At 55.6% G+C, this 21,331-nt stretch overlaps 2 protein-coding genes across 5 annotated transcripts in view; one reads left to right on the top strand and one right to left on the bottom strand.

Annotated features, from left to right (window-relative positions):
• ATP2A1 (ATPase sarcoplasmic/endoplasmic reticulum Ca2+ transporting 1) overlaps window positions 1-7,720 on the top strand; it is a 17,507-nt gene extending 9,787 nt beyond the window's left edge. The window contains exons 10-23 of the mRNA XM_055562739.1: window positions 1,014-1,102; window positions 1,387-1,489; window positions 1,722-1,853; window positions 3,355-3,477; window positions 3,602-3,820; window positions 4,631-4,966; window positions 5,165-5,385; window positions 5,494-5,696; window positions 5,871-5,956; window positions 6,047-6,180; window positions 6,305-6,422; window positions 6,563-6,680; window positions 6,991-7,035; window positions 7,419-7,720. Coding sequence (XP_055418714.1) covers window positions 1,014-1,102; window positions 1,387-1,489; window positions 1,722-1,853; window positions 3,355-3,477; window positions 3,602-3,820; window positions 4,631-4,966; window positions 5,165-5,385; window positions 5,494-5,696; window positions 5,871-5,956; window positions 6,047-6,180; window positions 6,305-6,422; window positions 6,563-6,680; window positions 6,991-6,995 — 1,887 coding nt within the window. The 3' untranslated portion in view covers window positions 6,996-7,035; window positions 7,419-7,720. The remainder of the gene's footprint in view (window positions 1-1,013; window positions 1,103-1,386; window positions 1,490-1,721; window positions 1,854-3,354; window positions 3,478-3,601; window positions 3,821-4,630; window positions 4,967-5,164; window positions 5,386-5,493; window positions 5,697-5,870; window positions 5,957-6,046; window positions 6,181-6,304; window positions 6,423-6,562; window positions 6,681-6,990; window positions 7,036-7,418) is intronic.
• On the bottom strand, window positions 7,675-21,331 carry RABEP2 (rabaptin, RAB GTPase binding effector protein 2). 4 transcript variants are annotated; one of them, XM_055562742.1, is made up of 14 exons: window positions 19,853-21,331; window positions 19,144-19,353; window positions 16,789-16,946; window positions 14,051-14,161; window positions 13,616-13,963; window positions 12,390-12,485; window positions 12,202-12,300; window positions 10,925-11,080; window positions 9,385-9,562; window positions 9,224-9,235; window positions 9,077-9,132; window positions 8,927-8,980; window positions 8,727-8,843; window positions 7,675-8,326 (listed from the first exon to the last, which is right to left on the bottom strand). In XM_055562742.1, exons 1-14 carry the CDS (start codon window positions 19,911-19,913, stop codon window positions 8,225-8,227), a joined length of 1,758 nt encoding a protein of 585 aa, XP_055418717.1. In that variant the 5' UTR covers window positions 19,914-21,331; the 3' UTR covers window positions 7,675-8,224. The 4 variants fall into 4 exon arrangements, with proteins under 4 accessions (XP_055418717.1, XP_055418715.1, XP_055418716.1 ...); XM_055562740.1 differs by lacking the exon at window positions 7,675-8,326 and having other exon boundaries at window positions 8,443-8,843; XM_055562741.1 differs by lacking the exons at window positions 7,675-8,326; window positions 9,224-9,235 and having other exon boundaries at window positions 8,444-8,843.

Raw genomic sequence — 21,331 nt, 5'->3', positions numbered from 1 at the left:
TCCTGTCATGTTTCGTAAAAATGAACTCATTGCCCACATTTGAAAAGTTAAGAGATTTCATAGAAAAATAACCTGAATTTCTAGTTCTTCCTGCAAAACTGGAAGATCTGGCTGCAAGAGGCTGGAGCTGTAGATGGGTCACGTGCTCACACATGGACCAGTGGCCACAGTCCCCAGAACACCTTGTGATGCACCTCTTATTTTACCAATTGGTCTGGAGGGACCTTCAGTGTGGCCTTCAATAACTTAAAAAAAATAATTTTTTTTATTTATTGGCTGTGCTGGGTCTCTAGTTGCACGAGGTTTTCTCTCGTTGTGGCGAGCAGGGTCTACTCTCTCATCGCAGCGTGCAGGCTTCTCCTTTTGGTGGCTTCTCTTGTTGCCGAGCTTGGGCTCCATGGCACGTGGGCTCAGTAGCTGCGGCTCCCGGGCTCTAGAGCACAGCTCGACAGTTGTGGCACACGGGCTTTGTTGATCCGTAGCATGTGGGATCTTCCCGGATCAGGGATCGAACCTGTGTCTCCTGCATTAGCAGGAGGCTTCTTTACCCCTGAGCCACCAGGAAAGCCCTGCAATAATTAAAAAATACATATATGTTCATTTTACTTATTTGTCTGCGCGGGGTCTTAGTCGTGGCACCTAGGGCCTTTGATCTTCACTGCGGCATGTGGGCTCTCAGTGGCAGCACGTGGGATCTAGTTCCCTGACCAGGGAGCCAGTCCAGGCCCGTTGCATTGCGAGTGTGGAGTCCTAACCACTGGACCACCAGAGAAGTCCCGTAACTTTTAAGGCCATGGACACAGAATAAGAAGAATGATTTGCAAGGGAGTGGTGGGAAAGGGGAGGATGCAGGAAGGAAAAAGGAAGAATGAGTGGGGGGATGGTGGGGGGAAGTTGGGTGAGTGTGTGCAGCTGGCCGGACAGGGATGCTCGTGGCCCGGGCCTTACCTTGGTGCAGACTGCCTTTAGACACAAGGAGAGTTGGCCATGTGTGCACACCCCCTTCTCTGCAGATGTTCATCATCGACAGGATAGATGGGGACCTCTGCCTGCTGAACGAGTTCTCTATCACTGGCTCCACTTACGCTCCTGAAGGAGAGGTGTAAGTCCCCCCAAAGGTTGTCTTCCATTTCCCTGTGCCCCTTCCCCACCACACACACAGACACACACACACCTCCTCTCTCCCCCGGGGCCCTCCCTCTAGTTTTGTCTTCCTGTTTCTTTCCTGTTCTTCCCTGGCCTCGTTCTCTCTCCCGCCGCCGCTCATCACCACGTTGGTGCCACCTGCCCCCGTCCCTCGCTGCTTTCCCCGTGCTCTCTCTGCATCTCATTCCCCATCTTCTCTACCTGTCTCTTTCCCTTCCTTCCTCCCCGCCCCACCGCCAGCTTGAAGAATGATAAGCCAGTCCGCTCAGGGCAGTATGACGGGCTGGTGGAGCTGGCCACCATTTGTGCCCTCTGCAATGACTCCTCCTTGGACTTCAATGAGGTAACCTCTCCTCTCCTGAAGCGGCCCCTCCTTGCCCCTCGAGCTGGCTGCGTCCAGGCCTCCCCCACAGGCCGCAAAGAAGGGGTCTGGGGGAGGGGGTCCCTCGTACCAAGCCTCTCCTGGGTGTAAGGGGAAGAGAGTAGTTTGCTCCCTTCCTGTTCTAGGTGGAAGGTGGGAGCGAGGGGCCAGGAGCCCAGGGCACCTACTTCCTCTTCCTTCTCTACCCTCTCAGACCAAAGGTATTTATGAGAAGGTGGGAGAGGCCACCGAGACAGCCCTCACCACCCTGGTGGAGAAGATGAATGTATTCAACACCGAAGTGAGAAACCTCTCGAAGGTAGAGAGGGCCAACGCCTGCAACTCAGTGAGTCTGGGCGCTCCCTCCCGTTTGTCTCCACCCTATACAGGCCAGGACCTAAGGAACCTCAGGAGATGGGGCCCCGTAGGGCCTTGTGCTGGGAGCCAGCCCCAACAAGCAGCTGGCCTGTCCACAGCTTTCCTTGGCGAGGCTGACTTGGGGTGGGGCCTCCCAAGTCACTTATACTGACCCTCACTTACACCGCTCTTTCTGGTGCCCAGCTGGAGCATCCCTGGATGCACCGACAGTCACCTTCCCCACCATGTTCCTAGTGGAAAGGGACTGAGCTGGTCCCAGAAACCATGAGTGACCTATCCTGGGACAGCCCATTGTCAACTGCTACCCACTGCCTCTAGGAACACACTCATTTTTTTTTTTATCAGATCTCAAGACTTGATTTGTGGCTTCCCTGGTGGTTCAGATGGTAAAGAATCTGCCTGCAATGTGGGAGACCCTGGGTTCAATTCCTGGGTCGTAAAGATCCCCTGGAGAAGGGAATGGCTACCCACTCCAGTATTCTGGCCTGGAGAATTCCATGAACAGAGGAGCCTGGTGGGCTACAGTCAAGGGGGCAGGCTACAGTCCATGGAGCCACAAAAAGTCGGACCCGACTGAATGACTAACACTTTAAAGACCTGATTTAGGATTTGTGTCTGCTTTAGTCATTTAAACACATTTAGTCATATGTGTCTGCTTCCCTGATACACAAGTCCAAATCTGAGATTATTACTCTAAGTTCCCAATGTTAATATTTACTAAAGGTCTATATTGATTTCCTCAGGGTTGTCTTATTATATTTCCCACACTGCTCATTCTTTTTTTTTTTTTTGGTAAAGGCAAGATGCTTATTGCTGTTTTAATATAACAAAAATATTGAAAGCCACCTAAGTATTAATAGAGGATTCATTTTTTAAAATTTACAAATGATAATATAAACATCAACATTTTAAAATTTTATTTACTGTTGCTATTATTGTTTTGTGGAGAAACATCCAGACTGCATTTGGCACATTCATTTTCATGAGGTGCTTGGTACTGCATGCCAGGCACCAGCTCCCCGCTGTCTCACAATACACAGACCCACACATGTGGTGGCTTACATTTAAATTCTTAAATAAAGTGAAAACTCAGTTCTTCAGATGCACTAAGCACATATCCTGGGCTCAGTAGCCACTGTTCAGTTGCACTGCATTCGGCCACCTAGATTATTAAACATACCCATCATTCTGGAAGGTTCTATTGGACAGTGCTGCACTACGTGATCTTGTTTCTATTGTGCTTTCAGTTGGACACTAAGACCATAGCACCACTAGCCTTGGAATTGTCTCCATTTCTGCTGTAGGTAGCAGACTCAGCTTTATCTCAGACTCAGCTTGCGGTCTGCTCTGACCTCCAGATCTTTTTTGGCTATGCTTTTAAGGGTCTGGGACCCTTCTAGCACAGCATCATTGCTCTTTCCCCATCCATCTCAAGTCTGGCCTCTCTCTCCCTGTCTCCTCTCTTTCAGGTGATCCGCCAGCTAATGAAGAAGGAATTCACCCTGGAGTTCTCCCGGGACCGAAAGTCCATGTCTGTCTATTGCTCTCCAGCAAAATCCCGGGCTGCTGTGGGCAATAAGATGTTTGTCAAGGTCAGGAATTTCCGAGTGTGCCTTGGCCCCCCTTCTTCCTAATCCTGAGCCCTTCTCTTTACCCGTGCCGCTCACCATGTGCTGGAAAGAACAGCCGTCTCTGAGTGTTGTTCTGCTCCACTAGGGTGCCCCCGAGGGGGTCATCGATCGCTGTAACTATGTGCGAGTCGGCACCACCCGGGTGCCCATGACAGGGCCGGTGAAGGAGAAGATTCTGTCAGTGATCAAAGAGTGGGGTACTGGCCGGGACACCCTGCGCTGCCTGGCGCTGGCCACCCGGGACACCCCCCCCAAGCGAGAGGAGATGGTCCTGGATGACTCTACCAAGTTCATGGAGTACGAGGTGAGTCACCTGCCTCACCCCCCTCTGCCACCCGTCATGTCCTGCCTCGTCACGGGGCCTGGAGTCACAGGATGTCAGAGTTTGAAAGAATCTTAGGAGTCTTCCAGTCCAGGCGGCTTGGCCTGTGGTCCGTGGACTCATCTGATACGAGGGTGAGGCACTTGTTCCAGAACAGAAGCCAGCCGGGTCACTGAGCACGCTTGGGTTCAGCTGACGTGCTTCCACAGTGAGGTTTTGTGGGGTTTTTTTGGGGTCATTATTGAATTTTGTTATGATATTACTTCTGTTTTATGTTTTGGGATTTTTTGGGCCCCGAGGCATGTGGGATTTAGCTCCCTGACCAGGGATCAAACCCACACCCCCTGCATTGGAAGGCAAAGTCTTAGCCACTGGGCTGCCAGGGAAGTCCCACAGTGAGGTTTTCTTAAGAGGTGCATGGACCTGTATCCTGGGACTGGCTCTTTATCTTGTAGCAGACCTGCTCTGAGTAGCACGGAAGTCCACTCCATTTTATAGAGAGAACAATGTGGTCTGGCAGGTAACACTCAAAGCTGGAGACCAAGCAAGTGGCCCTGCTGAAAGCAGAAAGCACTTCCCTCGCTTCCAGGTCGAGTTCTTTCTATGAAAGACAGGATCTGCCACCTAGGATGGGCCTGGCATCCCACAGGCCCTCATGGGAACAAGGAATGTTTCCTGCCCTTGAGCTTAGAGGCCTGGCTGAGGTTTGAGCACCAGGCGTAGACACAGCTCTCCCTCCCACCCCACAAACCTCCTCCCCTGAGTCCGGCACTCTCTGCTCTGTCCCCGTAGACGGACATGACGTTCGTTGGCGTGGTGGGCATGCTGGACCCGCCCCGCAAGGAGGTCATGGGCTCCATCCAACTATGCCGAGATGCCGGAATCCGAGTAATCATGATCACCGGGGACAACAAGGGCACGGCCATTGCCATCTGCCGACGGATTGGTATCTTCGGGGAGAACGAGGATGTGGCCGACCGGGCCTACACTGGCCGGGAGTTCGATGACCTGCCCCTGGCCGAGCAGCGGGAGGCCTGCCGACGCGCCTGCTGCTTCGCCCGCGTGGAGCCCTCCCACAAGTCGAAGATCGTGGAGTATCTGCAGTCCTACGATGAGATCACGGCAATGGTGCGGGGACCGGGGCACGCGGGGTCTGCTCAGTGTCTACTGAGATGTCGGTCTTGGGAAGCTGGGGGCCCAGGGAGGACATGGCTGACCGAGGGCCCTGCTGAGATGTGCAGAGGGGAGGAATTAGGGCCCAGATGGAAGGGTGTCAAGGAGGGTACGAGGAAGGGGCCAGCTCCCACCTTCTTTCTCTCCCTGCAGACAGGTGATGGCGTCAATGACGCCCCTGCACTGAAGAAGGCGGAGATCGGCATTGCCATGGGATCCGGCACTGCTGTGGCCAAGACAGCCTCCGAGATGGTGCTGGCCGATGACAACTTCTCCACCATTGTGGCTGCTGTGGAGGAGGGCCGGGCCATCTACAACAACATGAAGCAGTTTATCCGCTACCTCATCTCCTCCAACGTGGGCGAGGTGGTCTGGTGAGCAGCCGGAAGGGCTATCAGCGGGGAACCTGTGGCTGGTATGGGGGATGGGGTGACCACAGGCCTGGGAGGCAGGACAGACCTGTGACCGCCTCCTTCTGGCAGCATCTTCCTGACAGCTGCCCTGGGGCTGCCCGAGGCCCTGATCCCTGTGCAGCTGCTGTGGGTGAACCTGGTGACCGATGGGCTCCCAGCCACAGCCCTGGGCTTCAACCCCCCAGACCTGGACATCATGGACCGGCCCCCCCGGACCCCCAAGGAGCCCCTCATCAGTGGCTGGCTCTTCTTCCGCTACATGGCAATTGGAGGTGAGCAGGACGGAACCCCAAGCTTCTTCCCCACCCTCAGCTTCCCCATGGCAGCTACCCTGGCTGGTGGGCCCTCTGCCTGTACCACTGTTCATGGCCACCAGCCCTCTCAAGCCCTCCTATCTCCCCAGCCCTGGCACCGCCCCCCCCAGTGCCCATCTCCTCTCCACACAGGCTACGTGGGTGCAGCCACCGTGGGAGCAGCGGCCTGGTGGTTCCTGTATGCCGAGGACGGGCCTCAGGTCACCTACAGCCAGCTGGTAGGGCAGGACCGAGACGGGAGGAGGCGGCAGTGAAGGAGGGTGGCGGAGGCTTCTGGGGATCCCAGCTTCTCCCCTCGCCCTCGGCAGACTCACTTCATGAAGTGCTCAGAGCACAACCCCGACTTCGAGGGTGTGGACTGTGAGGTCTTCGAGGCCCCTGAGCCCATGACCATGGCCTTGTCTGTGCTGGTCACCATCGAGATGTGCAATGCTCTCAACAGGTGGGCCTACGCCCCCTCCCGCCACCTGTCTGGAGGCCACCGCCTTTGTCCTCCAGCCCTCCCGCTCATCACTTCTCTCCCCTGTGCGCCCCCCACCCTGGCTCCGCCTGCCGCCTGCTTGCAGCCTGTCTGAGAATCAGTCCCTCGTGCGGATGCCACCCTGGGTGAACATCTGGCTGGTGGGCTCCATCGGCCTCTCCATGTCCCTCCACTTCCTCATCCTCTACGTGGACCCTCTGCCGGTGAGCCTTCTTCTGGCCAAGAGCCACCTGCCACCTCACCCACAGGGGCCTCTTCAGGGATCCAGAGGGAGGGATAGTCAGGCTGGCGCAGTGGCAGCTCCGTGGGCTCCTTCTCACTGCCCTTCCCGCCTCCCCGCTAGATGATCTTCAAGCTCCAAGCCCTGGACCTGTACCATTGGCTCATGGTCCTCAAGATCTCATTACCAGTCATTGGGCTCGACGAAATCCTCAAGTTCGTTGCTCGAAACTACCTGGAGGGTAAGAGGCTCCCCTCCTCGGAGCCCCATCTGCCCCCCGAAGCCCCGGCACAGCCCCCTTCCTCCGCGCTGCGAAGGCGCCTGCCCCCCTTCCTCTTCCTTTTCAGGTGGGTGAGTTCCCGGGGTCTGCCGGCCTGTGCCCTTTGCCGAGCGGCCCACCCGGCCCCTTCCCTCCTTTCCCCCCACTCGCCCCTCTGAGCCCCATGCAGACATGGTCTCCTAGGCACCCTCACAACCTCCCCAGCCCTCTTGGCCCCTGTGCTTGCCTCCTTCCCTCGATAATGGTGTCTCTCTGTCCTCTTTGGCCATAGGATAACCCGTTTCCCCCTCCTCCATCTCTTTGAACCGTGTCACAGGTATCAGCCCTCTTCCTGCCCTCGCCCCAGCTGCTGTGCCCCTTGCCCGCCCCCCTCCCTTCAGGTGGCGCCGAGGTCACTTATCCTCGCAGCTCCACCGCCGCCACCGCCGCGCTTCCGAGTGGGGCCGGGTGTCGGGCACCACTGTCTGCTGGGCTGCGCTGCGTTGCGCTGGCTGGGCGCTGAGCTGTCTGCTGCTGGGGCTGCAGTGGTTGGGAGGAGGGGGGCTGGGGACACAGGTGAGTGGTTGGGTGGTGGGGGGGCCCTCCAGGTGAGTGTGCCGGGGGACAGGCAAGGAGCTGGGAGGAACTATTCTTCTCGGGTCCCACTCCACCCACCCCACCTAAGATGAGAAAGTCTCATCCTTCCCTTTCCCCTTCCAGATCCAGAAGATGAAAGAAGGAAGCAACCAGGCCTTTTGCCCTCCCTCCCCACCCCATAGTGACGCATCTTCGGCCAGAGCTGTGGCACAGACCCCACCCCCCACAACGTTCCCTATTCCTCCTGCCCGACATTCTTGTTTATAAACACTATGTCCTCTTCACGTCTCCTCCCCCCTCAGCAACCTGGCCCCCTTTTGCCCTTGTGAAACCTCCCCTCCCCGACCCCGTGGGGCTCGCAGGGACAAGGCGACTGATTGAGCTGAGCTGCTTATTTATTGAAAATAAATGACAGAAAAATCTGGCCTTGTCTCCATGCACACATCTTGGGGCCTGGCTCGGGCCCCTGGGGACAAGCATCTTAGTGTCAACGCAGTCTGGGAAGCAGCCACCTGGCCCAGGGCGCGGGTGCAGAGGGGCCTGGGGACGCACCCCAAGGCTCCCGGCCACCACTCGCAGCTGTCCCTGGGGGAAGGGGACGTGAGGTGACGGGTGTGGCTGTTAGTCTGGGTGGCGGTGGGCGCAGGAGGGTTGGAACCCAGGAGGCAGCATGGCAGCCAGAAAGCCACAGGGCCGAGCTGGCTCACAGAGGGGCTTGGGACCCTCGCCCGGGTGTCATCTTTGGAAGCAGAAGGCCCAGCTGTCTTTAGGAGGAGTGCTGCAGGGGCCAGGGCAGCAGTGGCCCTGTCACCTCGACCCCGGCCTTGGAGAGGGTGACGACTCCATCCTGAGACCACCCCCCTCAAGCCTCGGCCTCACGGTTCAGGAGTGAAGGGCGGTCTCCCCCAGGGTGGGCGGGCGCCGGGCCCTCAGGTGTCCTTGATGTCCCTGACGTCCCGAAGGGGCGCCTCGTCTATGATGCCGCGCACCTGCTCCAGGCTCCCTGCCTGGCGGATCCGTTCCAGGCGCACCTGTGGGGGCCGGCAAGGGAGGCAGAGGGCCCTCGGTGGGAAAATGCAGCCTCCACCCCGCCGGCCAGCTACTCCCCACCACGAGGGGCAAGGGCTCAGGACTCCTCCTCCCCCAACCCACAGTGAAACTGACTTCAAGGGAAGAAGTGGGTCCTCAGACAGCAGGCTGAGGAGGGGCGGGCAGGGGCAGGCGGGACTGACGAGATGAGCACGCGGCATGCCCACAAGCCCGGCCCTGGGCCACAGGCTTCTCGTAACAGGGAGCAACAGCTAAGAGGAAAGGACTGTGCCAGCCCCAGGGGGAGGAAGAAGACTCCTCTAGCTGGGGGCCTGTCCTTGCAAGACCTAGGACAAGTCGCCGGGAGTCACGCCAGCCCGGTGGGGAAGGGACATGCGGTACCTGCAGGGCCTGGGACAGTCGTACGAAATCCCGCTGCACCTGCTCACTAGTCTCCAGCTCCGCCTGCAGCCGCAGCATCTTTGCCCGCTGCTCCGAGAGCAGGTCTGTGAGCTGGGCCTGGGGGCACAGGACATAGAGCTGGGGTCTCGGATGGGATGTCTGGACAGGGTTACCCCTTCAGTACCACCCTTGATCCTGACCTCTTCTGTGCGGCCCGTGCCCTGTGATGGCCTGAGGACCTCCTGCCGCTTGGCCTGAGGGAGACATAAAGGGAAGCAGGGACGGGTGAGGGTCTTGTCCGCACTGCCAGCCTCCCCCATCACCCCGGCCTGGCCCGGGTCCTGCCTCACCTTGCTCTGTTCCTCCTGGATGCGCTCCATCTCCATCCTCAAGCTGCACAGGGAGGCTGGGGAGTCAGGCAGGGCCAAGACGTCAGGCCCACACCCTTGCTCCTTCCCCTCCCGGCCTGGCGGGGACAGGCTCCCGCCCATACTCACCCTCTAACACCTCTGTGCGGGAAGTAAAGAAAGATAGGTCAAGGCTCATCCTTCTCGCCCTGCACCTCTCACCCCTCCCAGAGCCCGGGGCGGGTGGTGGGGTCCTCGTGGGAGCTGGCCTCCTGGGGAGGGAGGGGGGCTGGCTGGCACCCTCTCCTCACCTGTCTCCTCCCGCTGCACCCTCAGCTGCCCCTCCAGGCTGGCCCTTGCCGCCGTCTCCTCGTCCAGCGCCTCCCGCAGAGTCACGATCTCAATCCGCAGCCTCTCGGCCTCGTGCTCCTGGGCCTGCTGGCGGGCCTGCGCCTCCTGTTGCGTGCGGCGCACCAGCTGCTGCAGCTCCTGGGAGGAAGCAAGTCACAGGCTGGTTGCAGGGTGGTGTGTGTGGGGGGGGGGGGGGGGGAGGGGCAGAGGCCCTGGGGGCCAGGGACTCAAGGGGGATGGTGGGGAGGGTGGACACACACACCCTTGGATGGCTGCTTCCTGCAGCACAAGCCCGGGGAGGAGGACCCTCGGGAGTGGAGTTGAGTGCAAGTTCCAGATTACCCAGAGCAAGACTTGGAGCTCTTGTAATGCTCAGAAACAACTAAAGTTATGAACACTCCACAGTTTAGGCAGACGTGTGTATGTGTTGGGTTGGCCAAAACATTCATTAGGGTTTTTCTGGGCGCTGTTATGGAAAAACCAGAACGACTCTTTAGGCCAACCCAATAATAAAAAAGACACCAAAGAAGGCAAAGGAATGACAAAGCTGGGGACGGCAGAAGCAGAGCCAAGGAATGTGGGGCGGGGTCGCACGTAAGGAGATGTCAGTCATAGTTCTCAGGGTGGGCAAGGGTTCCAGGTGATCTTCATATTCTTAATAAAGTCAATTGATGGACGGAGGCCATGCACGGATCAATGATGATAGCTTTCAACAAACCAAAGATTCCGATGAATTCAATTTTGTGGATCTCCTGTCACTTAAAAATAAGTCAGGGACTTCCCTTGGTGGTCCAGGGCTTCAGAAGTGGTACTTCCATCGCAGGAGGCGCAGGTTCAATCTCTGGGTGGGGAATTAAGATCCTGCATGCTGTGTGGTGGGCTTCCCAGGTGGCACTAGTGGTAAAGAACTCTCCTGCCAGGGCAGGAGACCTAAGAGACATCGGTTTGATCCCTGAGACGGGAAGATCCCTTGGAGGCGAGCATGGCAACCCACTCCAGTATTCTTGCCTGCAGAATCCCATGGACAGAAGGGCCTACTGAGTTACAGCCCATAGGGTCCTAAAGAGCTGGACGTGACTGAAGTGACTTAGCATACAGGCTTGCTCTGTGTGGCCAAAAGAATTGATAAAGTAAAAATAACAAGCCAAATGACTGCTTCCTTTGTGTCAAAGTGAAAGTGTTAGTCGCTCAGTCGTGTCCGACCTTTTGTGACGCCATGGACTGTAGCCTGCCTGCATTACAGGCAGATTCTTTACCTTCTGAGCCACAGGGGGAAGCCCCTCTTCATGTCAAGCGCTCCGTTAACTCATTTTCTCTCCGTGCCAATGCTGGGAAGGGGTGTGGCCCCATTTTGCAGAGGAGGAAACTGAGTCTTAGCAAAGCCGCATGAGTTGACCACAGTGACGCAGCTGATACAGCAGCCTGGGTCTGTCCCTGAGTCCCCTGGCCGCAAGCCAGTGCTTCGCTGCGCGTGGAGAGGAAGGGCCACACCCCCCTTACCGGCAGCGAGCTGGGCAGCGACTCCTCCCAGCCCTCATCCTGCTCCAGGACCCGGGGGGCTGAGGACGGCGGCTGCTCAGCGCGGAGCCCTTGGTTCTCCTCCGTCAGGCGCTTTACCTCGTGGCTCAGGCACTTGTGGGAGTTGGCCAGCTCTGCCTGGGGGTGGACAGTTAGGACGAGGTGATGAGGGGATCGGCATCTCCTGTGAGGCCAGACCCTGAGCCCTCCTCCCAGACACTGGAAGGAGAACCAGGAAGCCCACGCCCTCCTTCTCAGCCGAGAAAGGAAGAAACACCCTTCAGTAAGCGTCTTTGGCTCCCAAGCTCATTATTTTTTTTTTCCCTTGTTTGCTTGAGGGATCTTAGTTCCCCAAGCATGGATGGAACCCCTGGTTCCCCCTGCAGTGGAAGCATGGAGTCCTAACCACTGGACCACCTGGAAGACCCTCAAGCTCTTTCTGCAGCCTCCTCGATGATTTTGAGGTCACAGAGTGGCAGCCACAAGCCACACTGGTTGTTTTATGTGGTCCCTGGATATTCATTGGAAGGACTGATGATGAAGCTGAAGCTCCAATACTTTGGCCACCTGATGCAAAGAGCTGACTCATTAGAAAAGACCCTGATGCTGGGAAAGATTGAAGGCAGGAGGAGAAGGGGATGACAGAGGATGAGATGGTTGGATGGCATCACCGACTCGATGGATATGAGTTTGAGCAAACTCCAGGAGACAATGAAGGACAGGGAAGCCTGGTGTGCTGCAGTCTATGGGGTCGCAAAGAGTCGGACATGACTGAACGACTAAACAACAACTTTAAAACCTGGGAGACTACACACAAATATCCAGATCTGGCTTCTCTTGACAAATGAAGAGATCTTTACAGGGTCTCCGTTTGCCTGCTGCTCCTTCTGGCCGTACACCAGACCTGGTTCAATCATTTGCCTCTCTTGTCTCAAGAAGCATCCGATTTTGCAATCTCTGCTTTTCATCCTCATGACTCTGCAAGCTAGGACCCATTATCTCAATTTCAACGTGTCAACGCTGAGGCTCTGAGCTTGTGGGATTAGCTTAAAGATCACTGAGTGTGTGGTGGGCTCTGTCTAAATGAGGTACTGGGTGCCCTGGAAGCCCTCTTATCTGCCTGGTACCAACTCCAGGGCGAAGCCAGAGCGGATCGGGGTGGGGGAGGGCTGTAGGACAGGTGTCTTGACCTTCCACATGGGCCTCAACCAATTCCCCTCCCACTCCTCTTCTGGCCCCCCTGGTCCCGCAGCCCTCACCATCTGCAGCTGAACGCGCTCCTGCGCCTGGCTCACGGTTCCCTGCAGGGTCCGCAGCAGCTGCTCTGAGTTCTGGACCTGAGCCAGGAGGACTTGCATCTGTGGGTGGAGGTGGGGCGAGGGTGAGGCGGGGCCAGAAGGAAGCCGGGAGTAGAGGCCCCCGGGGCTGGAGCGGAGGCCAAACCCACCTGCTTGGCGCAGTCCTCATTGCTCCGTCTCAGGCCCTCTTGCAGCTCGTCCCGCTCTCGGCTGATGCTCTCCAGGTCCTTCTGCAGCTGCCGCCCCTGCCATAGATCCCGGCCTCAGGCTCGACGGCCAAGGGGAGGCCTCCCTCCTCTCCAGGCCTCTCACGCCTTGCCTCCTGCATCTCCCTGGGCAGCGCCAGCATCCGCCCAGTCATTCCAGCTGAAAGCTCAGGAACGGACATTGACTCTTCTCTGTCTTCCACTACCCGGGTCCAGACCACCAGCAGGCCCTGCCTGGCAGCCTCCAGAATGAATTCCAAATCCACTCACTTGTCTCCATCTCGGCCGCCACCTCCTGGGACCACGGTCCCAGTCACCACCTTCCTCTAAACTACATCAAGCATCACCCTTCCAAGCAGCCACCTTGCTTCTCCCCTTGCCCCTTCCCCCGATTATAATCCATTCTCACCCAGAGTGCCCAGTGACCCATGATGAGCCCAAAGTAGAGCAGGCCTTTCCCTGCCTTAAACCTCATAGACGCTTCCTACAGCTCCTGGTCTGAAACACAAACTTCATGGCTGGCCCCGAAGCCGAGGCCGACCTCCTGTGGCCCCTGCCTGCCTTTCTGACCTCATCTCTCTTCCCCTCCTTGGAAGCCTTCCAGCTCCTCAGACACACCACGGTATGTCCATCCTCTGGGCCTTGGAACCTGCAGATCCTTTGGTCTCTGATCTTCAGAAAGCACCTCTCTTGCCAGCTAGGAAGATCTCCTGTCCTGCCAGTCTCTACCTCATCATCCTAATTTTTTTTTAAGATTTTTTTTTGTATGTTGATCATTTTTAAAGTCTTTATTGAATTTTTATAATGTTACTTCAGTTATTTCCATGTTCTGGGTTTTTAGCTGCAAGGCATATGGAATCTTAGCTCCGTGACCAGGGATCGAACCTGTGGCCCCTGCATTGGAAGGTGGTATCTTAATCACTGGACAACCACGGAAGTCCCTCCACAACCCTGTTGAGTTTTGTGGTGGGAGTCTCACCCTGTGACGCTGTCTTCCTCATGGGCCCATGTGCATGTCTGGGCCTGGCTCCCTCACTAGAGGAGGCTCCAAGAGAGTAGTTTTCTTCTTCACTGCAGGATGCCCGGCTCTAGCTCAGTAAGGACTTGAAGGGAGAGATGGATGGATAGACGCATGTGTGTTGGCAGCCCGCCCTGCCCTCTCCACTCACCTCCAACTGCAGCTGCTCCCACTGGTTGTCTGGGACCAGCTGGTAACCAGGAGGGGGCAGGTAGATGCCTTCGGGGACCAGGGTGCCCGTGGACACCAGAGAGGCTGTCTCCTCCTGCTCGGCGCTCAAGCCCTGGCGGCTGCGGGGCAGGGAGGCGCTGCCGCTGGCCCCCCCGCCAAGGGAGAAGGAGGAGATGGAGGCGCTGTCGTCACAGTTGTGGGCAAAGGCCTCAGCCGCTGGGCCCCCGTCCTCACTCAGCTCCTCAAGAGGCTCCAGCGGGGGAGATGGGTCCCGGGACAGGAGCAACTCCGTGGAGCCGTGCAGGGAAGGGGGATGCCGGGGCCGTCTCTAGGGAGATGGGGCAGGGAAGAGGCTGAGGGGCTGGGGTCCTGCAGCGCCCCTGCCTCCCTCAGCGCCCCCTGGCCACCCCCTCACCTGGATCTCTTGGATCAGCTCCTCCGCCCTCAGCAGTTTCGCCTTCAGTTCCTCGATCTCCTGCTCCATGGGCAGCACGATCTCCCGCAGCTTCTCCGAGTCCTCGTGGGCCTGGGGAAGGGGAAGGGGCGTTGGGCAGTGACAGGCAGTCCTCCCGACTGCAGGAGCCTCAGGCCTGTCCAGAGTTTTCCCTCCAAGCACATCAGCTCTTCTAATCCTCCCAGGCACGTGCTATCACCCCCATTTTAGAGAGAGAAACACAGATGCTCAGAGCAGTTACAAGGCTTACCCCAGGTCACATGGTAGGTGGCTAAAGTCACAACCACCTTCCTGTTGCCCACTTGTAGAGTGACATACGTTTCTCCCCCAATATCATGTGTCCCTTTTTTAAATCATAGAACCTCACATTTTTAGCTGGGCTCGTGACCTGAATCCTAGAATACCATCTACATTTCTCAGCTTCCCTGTAACTAAGCATGATCATATGACTAAGTTTCAGCTAATGAGATGTAGGCAGACATGCTGGGTGTAACTTCCAGGTCAACCCCTCAGGGGGAAAGGCTGTATTTACTCCTCTTCCTCCTCCTTCTGGCTGGCTAAAATGCAGACGTGATGGCTGGCGCTCAAGCAGTCATCCTGGATCATGAGGCAGTATACTACCAATGGCATAACAGCAACATAGGAGGAGCCTGAGTTCCTAATGACTTGTTGAGCTGCCACATCAGTCCTAGAATGTCTACTTCTGAACTCTAATAAAAATAAAAGTGAAAAGTGAAAGTCATGTCTGACTCTTTGTGACCCCATGGACTATATAGTTCATGGAATTCTCCAGGCGAGAATACTGGAGTGGGTAGCCTATCCCTTCTCCAGCAGATCTTCCAGACATAGGAATCGAACCAGGGTCTCTGCATTGCAGGTGGATTCTTTACCAACTGAGCTATCAGGAAAGCCCAAGAAAAATAAATTTCTACCTCATTTAAGCCACTGTTGATTTGGGTTTTCAAACTTTGTCCTACCTGTTATGTCTTCCCACACTCCCGTCACCGCCATATTGCTGGCTGCTTCTTTTGCTCTCTTTTCAGGTTTGGCATTCTGTTGAACTTGTACAGTCAACAGCCTCTGGACACCTCAACTTGGGTGTTGGACAGGCTCTTCTGTCCTTGTACAGCCAATCTAAACCACCTCACACTGCCATTTCTCCTCTCGTTAGCACCAGGTCAACAATGACCCTGCTATCCAGCCAGCTGTCCAAGGCAGAAACTGGCCAGTCATCCATCCTCTTCCAATTCATACAATTTCTGCCTCTTGAGTAATTCAAAAACCCATCTCAGACAAGCTCAGTGTAAACCTCCAAATCTCTTATGTGAACACTGCCAGCAGGTAGGGTAAGCCTGTGTGGCCCAAACAAAACACCTCCGATCCCATCTGAAGCCCTGAAGTACATGCTCTGCAGATGCCCACACAGTGGATGAATGACGGCTGGATGCAGGGCCAGGATTGGAACTTCCTGACTCTGGGCCTGTGCTTCTTTCCACCGTACCTGGCAGATTTAATTTAGCAGAGCCTTCTCCTTCACCACCCTGCGTAACCACTCCCTGAGGAACACTCAGAATGCAAGTATAGTGGCAGCCTCTGCAGGCAAATTGTGGGTTGGAAGCCTTCCTTTCTTGGGCTCCTGTCTAGATCTTTGTCCTTCTCACCAGGAGATTAACTCCATCTCCCTGAGCCTCACATATAAGGTGAGCCTCACATTCCTCATGCATAATGTGAGGTAAGTACCTACCTCACAGGGCAGCTGTGAGGTTCAAATGAGGGAAGATGTGAACTTGCCCTGAAAGGTGAAGAGTTTGGTAATCTGTGTTTCCTATGATTGTTTATGACAGCAGGAATAAAAATGATGGTATGCCATAGAGATTAAGAATAAAGCTTTAGAACTAGGCTGCCTAGATTTTAAAGTCCTAGATCTGCTCCTTTGTTTTTTTGACTGTGCTGGGTCTTCCTTGCTGCGCATGGGCTTTCTCCAGTTGCAGCGAGCAGGGGCTACTCTCTAGTTGTGGTGCGTGGGCTTCCCATTGTGGTGGGTTCTCTCGTTGTGGAGCAAGGGCTCTAGGGCTCTTGGGTTTCAGTAACTGTAGCACACGGGCTTAGCTGCTCCGCAGCATACGGAATCTTCCGGGACCAGGGATCAAACCCGTGTCCCCTGCATTGGCAGGAGGAGGATTCTTAACCTCTGGACCACCAGGAAAGTCCCAGATCTGCTCCTTTTTATGCGCATAACCTGGCAAGAATGACTAAACGTCTTTGAGCCTCACCTTACTCATCTGTTAAATGGATCTAATGGACCTGTCTTTCACGGGAAAGACTGGGGACACTGAGTCTGTCCACAGTACCTAGTGCGTAAGAGGTATCCTTAAATGTTAGCCGCCCCCCACACATGACTTTTCTTAACTTTTCTGAGTTATGCCACACAGCACGCTGGATCTTAGTTCCCCAAGCAGGGAATGAATCTGTGGCCCCTGCAGTGAAAGCAAGGAGTCTTAACCACTGGACTACCAGAGAAGTCCCAATTTTCCCGTGCTGAGTATAGGCTTAGTACCTAGAATTATTGCTGAGTGCCTTGCTCCCAGTGACGTGGCAGTGGGACATCAACAAACCCTGTGCCCCAAGGTCACCTTTGGCTGCCTCAACATCTTCTCAAGTCCCCGGGGAGGGGGCAAGTAGACTATCCCAACCCCAACCTTTTCCATCTGCTTCTCCAAGGAGTCCAGGGGGTGAGCCCGAGACAGCAGCTGCTTCAGGCGCCCCAGCTCCCGCTCCTTCTCCTCACAGTCCTGCTGCTGCTGCTGCCGCTCCTGTTTCAGAGACGTGATCTGGGCTTCATAGCTGCTGATGGAGTCTGGCAGGGCAGGAAGGGCAGAGGAGAGGGAGGGTCAGTACGTCAGCCTTACCTGGGGGCAAACAGGGAGCTTTCCATCACTGCCGCTCTCTGCAAGGCAATTTACCAGAGTGGTGATGACAGGAGGCTTTGCGGTTGGACTGAGGAGATGGCAACCTACTCCAGTATTCGTGCCTGAAAAATCCCCATGGACAGAGGAGCCTGGCGGGCTACAGTGCATGGGGTCGCAAAGAGTTGGATATGACTGAGCAACTGAGCACAGCACAGCAAGGTCCTGGGCAATTTGCCTCTCTGCATAATGTCCTCAGCTAATGATAACCCTGCTGGCTTGTTATAGGATCAAATGACATGATATCGGGAAGGGCTTTAACCCTCTTCCTGGTGTATAATAAATGCTAAAGATAGGCTATCTGTTGCTATTAATACATAAGAACAATAAGCAATATCTAATAATAGTGATAAATATTCATTCTGGACCAGACTCTGAACTGGGCTCTGGAAATAGAGAAATTAATCAAACACAAACCCTGACACCAGGAGCCCACAGTCCAATGAGAAAGACAGCCATGGAAAGTTACAAAGCAGTCTGAGAAGAGCTTGTGAGAGGACCACTCCTGGGCTTGGGGGTCCCAGAAGGAGACCCTCGCTCTACCTGCCTGGCCCGGAGAGACACCAGCAAGCAGTGAAGACAGAAAGGACACATTAATTAAGTAACAGGCGCAAAGGCTCACGGGTGGGAAAGTGGATGGTGTGGCTGGGGCATAGTGGACACTGGAAGAACAGCAGTGAAGATGCAGAATGCCATGCTGGGATTTAGAATTCATCTTAACAGGTCAGTGGGAGTTAAAGGTGATGTTGAGTGGAACATGGTCATTTTTCATTTGCATAGTTACTTATTTTAACACGTACTAACATCAGAAGTAAAGGTTCTGTTGTCAGGCTGCCAGGGTTCAAATCTTCTCCTTTCCAGCTATATAATCTTAGGCAAGTTATCTAACCTATCTGAGCCTCAGAGCTTCCTCTGTAAAACGGAGATGGATAACAGTTCCTGCTGCTGCTGCTGCTACTGCTGCTGCTAAGTCACTTCAGTTGTGTCCGACTCTGTGTGACCCCATAGCTGATGAAGATTAAATATTCATCAAGTATTTAGTTCAGTGAAAGTGTCAGTCGCTCCGTTGTGGCCGACTATGCGAACCCACAGACTCTACCCCATCAGGCTTCTCTGTCCATGGAATTCTCCAGGCAAGAATACTGGAGTGGACTGCTATCCCATCCTCCAGGGGATCTTTCCAACCCAGGAATCAAACCCAGGTCTCCTGCATTGCAGGCAGACTCTCGACCATCTGAGCCACCAGTGAAGCCTGGCACTCAATAAATGTTGGTTATCATTATTATTTAGGACACAGTTTCTTAGACAGATAGGAAGTTCCCTTTAAAATAGATGTGTGTACGTTTTTAAAAAGTGGATCTATTTGAAGAACAAACATCAAGTAGATTGTATGACAAGTACCTTGTATGACAAGGTAAGTCATACAAGGAGACAACCACGTTGCACAGATGGGACACGGATGCCTAAAATGTAAGAAATATGGGCCCAGAGAAGTCTGGAGCTAGGAGTGGTCATTAGAAAGGGGAATGGCATGGTGGGATGGGAATTGTAAGAAGTTTAATCTGGAAGCCAAGGTCAAGGCCAGACTATAGAGGGAGACTTTTAAGAAGGCTGAGGCAACAATATGCAGGAGCAGACAGAGAGCTTTGCTACAGCGGTGGCCATGGAAGCAGAGGATGTAGGGCTGCTTGGGGAAGCAAGGAAATCAGATAATGAGATTTACAGAGATGAGGCCCAGGGCTGAGTCTGAAGGCCAAAGACTCAAACGAGTTCTCAGGGAACTGAGAAACTGCTCACTTTCAGGGTTGATCAGTCATTAGTGAGGGACCAGAAATGACATGAGGCCAGGGAAGAGGTAGCCTTCTGAGCTAAACTTAGCTGGAACTGACAGAGGTGCTGCTGGAGCCCAGGCTGGGGTTCTATGCAAATTAAAAAAGCACGCTTCTTCTGCTTCTTCCTCGGAGTCCCGAGCCTGCCTGTGCTAGGCAGTCCTGCCAAACTACCCCATGGGTGTAGGTCATGACCCCTTTCTTGTCATGCACTCCCCCTTATGGGGCCGAGGGAGGCTGGGAGGACCACCTGCCTCACCTTTCAGGATGGCTTGCAGCGAGGCCACCTCCTCTTGGCATTGCCGCTGCACCGCCGCCACAGCCTCGGCCTTCGTGCTCTCGCTCACCTCGGCCACAGCCTTCATGGTTTCCATTTCTGCCAGGGCGCCTGCTAACTCAGCCCGAAGCCGCTCGAGCTCCCCGGACTCAGCCTCAACTTTTGCCCCCTCCTGGGGCTGGATGTCCAGCGCTGTGGAGCACAGGGATCAGCCTCTTTTCTCATCACTCTGATTCCCAATATTCCCAAGGTATCAAATCCTCAAGTGCAACTTAGTACTACAGCCAAGGTCCCTGCACCTTTACCTAACCCCGCCCTGCTCACCTGGCCCCGCCCCTTCCCCGCCTCCTTCTCACCTAGCTCTGCCTCGTGTTGTCTAGAGCCCCGCCTCTTCCTCCCTCGGTTCACCCAGTCCCCTTTTCTCTGACACGCCCCCTCCCTTCCAGTGGCCCCGCCCCTTGCCCACCTGGCCCCGCCTCGCCCCTCCCACACTGGGCCCCACCTCTAACCTGCCACTGGCCCTCCACCTTGCATCGCTAGGCCACGCCCCCCCCACCTTTTTTCCCGGCGGCGTGGTCCCGCCCCTTTCTCCAGGCTCCCCCCACTCCCCCCCCCCACATCCAGCGACGCCGAACTCGGCCCCGCCTCCGGCTTCACCGCCCCTCGCGTGCACGGACGAGCCCTCACGTACCGGCCCCTGGCAGCCGCCGCCGGCCATCCTCGCCCGCGGCCGCCGGCGCAGCTGCCGCCATTGCCTCCGCGCAAACGGCGGGTTCCCGCACTCCCTGGTGACGGCGCTCACCGCTTCCGGGTCTTCTCGGCTGTTTCCGGATCCGCTCGGCTGTTTCCGGATCGGCTCTGAGCTCGAGGCTGAGGCCGGAGTTGGGGGGGCGGTGGCCGAGCCTCAGCCGAAGATTGCCGAGTGGACGCCCGGCCGCGGTCCGGGGTCCCGCCGCTCCCCGCCTTCTTTCTTGAGTTCCACTGTTGGACAAGGACGCCTACCCTTCAAATCCCAAAGTAGCTCTTACATCAAAGGCCTCGCGCGTCTCCGCGTGACCTTGGAAGCTCTGCTCAAATTACACGTCCTCCGGGACGCCCGCCGGCTTCAGCCTAAGGAGGACAAAGCTCTCGCGGTCTCGCCCAGTCCCCGGAGCTGACCCCTTTGATCGGTCCCTGGCCGCCCTTCCGCCGGAGCTTGGCTCAGGTTACAACGGATTGTAGTCGAGCCTCCCTGCACCTCCGCTTTCATGGAGCGTCCCTCGGAGCAGGGCTGCTGGGTCGACTTCACTTTTCTGGGCGCCTGGGCCCCCGTGTCGTCAGTCGTGGAAGTCTGAAACTTCCATGTCCCAACCCCAGTTTGATATTCAGCCAGTCACCGCTTCCTGCTAATCTTCCCCTCCCAGTGCCGCTCAAATCCCTCCTTTCCTCTGTCGGCCACTGCCCTAGGTCAAGCCCTCATTATCTGTGACCTCTCCCTCCAACAGCCGACCTGAGATCTCCCCTAGTCAGTGACAGGCAACTCAGACTTAAGTCTAGAGTCGTGATTCCCCTTCTCCCAAACCCGCTTCTCCTTCTGTAAAGTAACATTCCAGGAGCCTGCAAGTCTTGCAAGCTCTACCTCCAAAGGACTGAATGATCCAGAATGGGTCCCTATTTCTGCATCTTCAGCGCTGACACCCAGCCCCAGTCCCCATCATCTGTCTCCTGAACTTCCACACTGCCTCCTGCTCCGCCTGTGTCACCGTTTGGGCCCGTTAATTAATTCTCAAAGCAGTTAGACTGATCTTTGTAAAACAGATCATGTCTCATCCCCAATTAAAATCTGGTCCAATCCAATTTGAAAATGGGCAAAGGACACGAGTTTCAATGATGTAGGTGGCAAATTGAGCATGAAAAAGGGTACTCAACCTCATTAGCCATTAGAGAAGTTCAAATTTCCTATTTGCACACCTACCAGGATGGCTAAAATTTAAAAAGTAATAATACCAAATGCTGGTGAATAGATGGAGAAACAGTTTCTCAAGTACTCCTGATGGGAATGTAAAATGGTATAGCCGCTTTGTGGAAGGGTATGACAGTTTTTTTAGAGACTAAACATGACCTTACTTGAACACACCAAGCTTTCTCCACCCCAGGTCTTGGCTCAGAAGTCACCTCCTTGGACCTCCCT

The sequence above is a fragment of the Bubalus kerabau genome, chromosome 23 (genome assembly GCF_029407905.1).
Source record: "Bubalus kerabau isolate K-KA32 ecotype Philippines breed swamp buffalo chromosome 23, PCC_UOA_SB_1v2, whole genome shotgun sequence".
In the NCBI taxonomy this organism is placed as follows: Eukaryota; Metazoa; Chordata; class Mammalia; order Artiodactyla; family Bovidae; genus Bubalus; species Bubalus kerabau.
The sequence above is the reverse complement of the archived record's forward strand: the minus strand, read 5'-3'. Positions and strand labels throughout refer to the sequence as shown.

Coding starts and splice junctions, on each gene's coding strand:
- RABEP2 (XM_055562740.1), bottom strand. CDS start 19,913: ATGGCGGCAGCTGCGCCGGCGGCCGCGGGCGAGGATGGCCGGCGGCGG. Junction 12,486..13,615: donor GGGAGCAGCTGCAGTTGGAG/GTGAGTGGAGAG, acceptor GATCTATGGCAG/GGGCGGCAGCTGCAGAAGGA. Junction 9,563..10,924: donor CGCTGCCCAGCTCGCTGCCG/GTAAGGGGGGTG, acceptor GCTTCCTCCCAG/GAGCTGCAGCAGCTGGTGCG.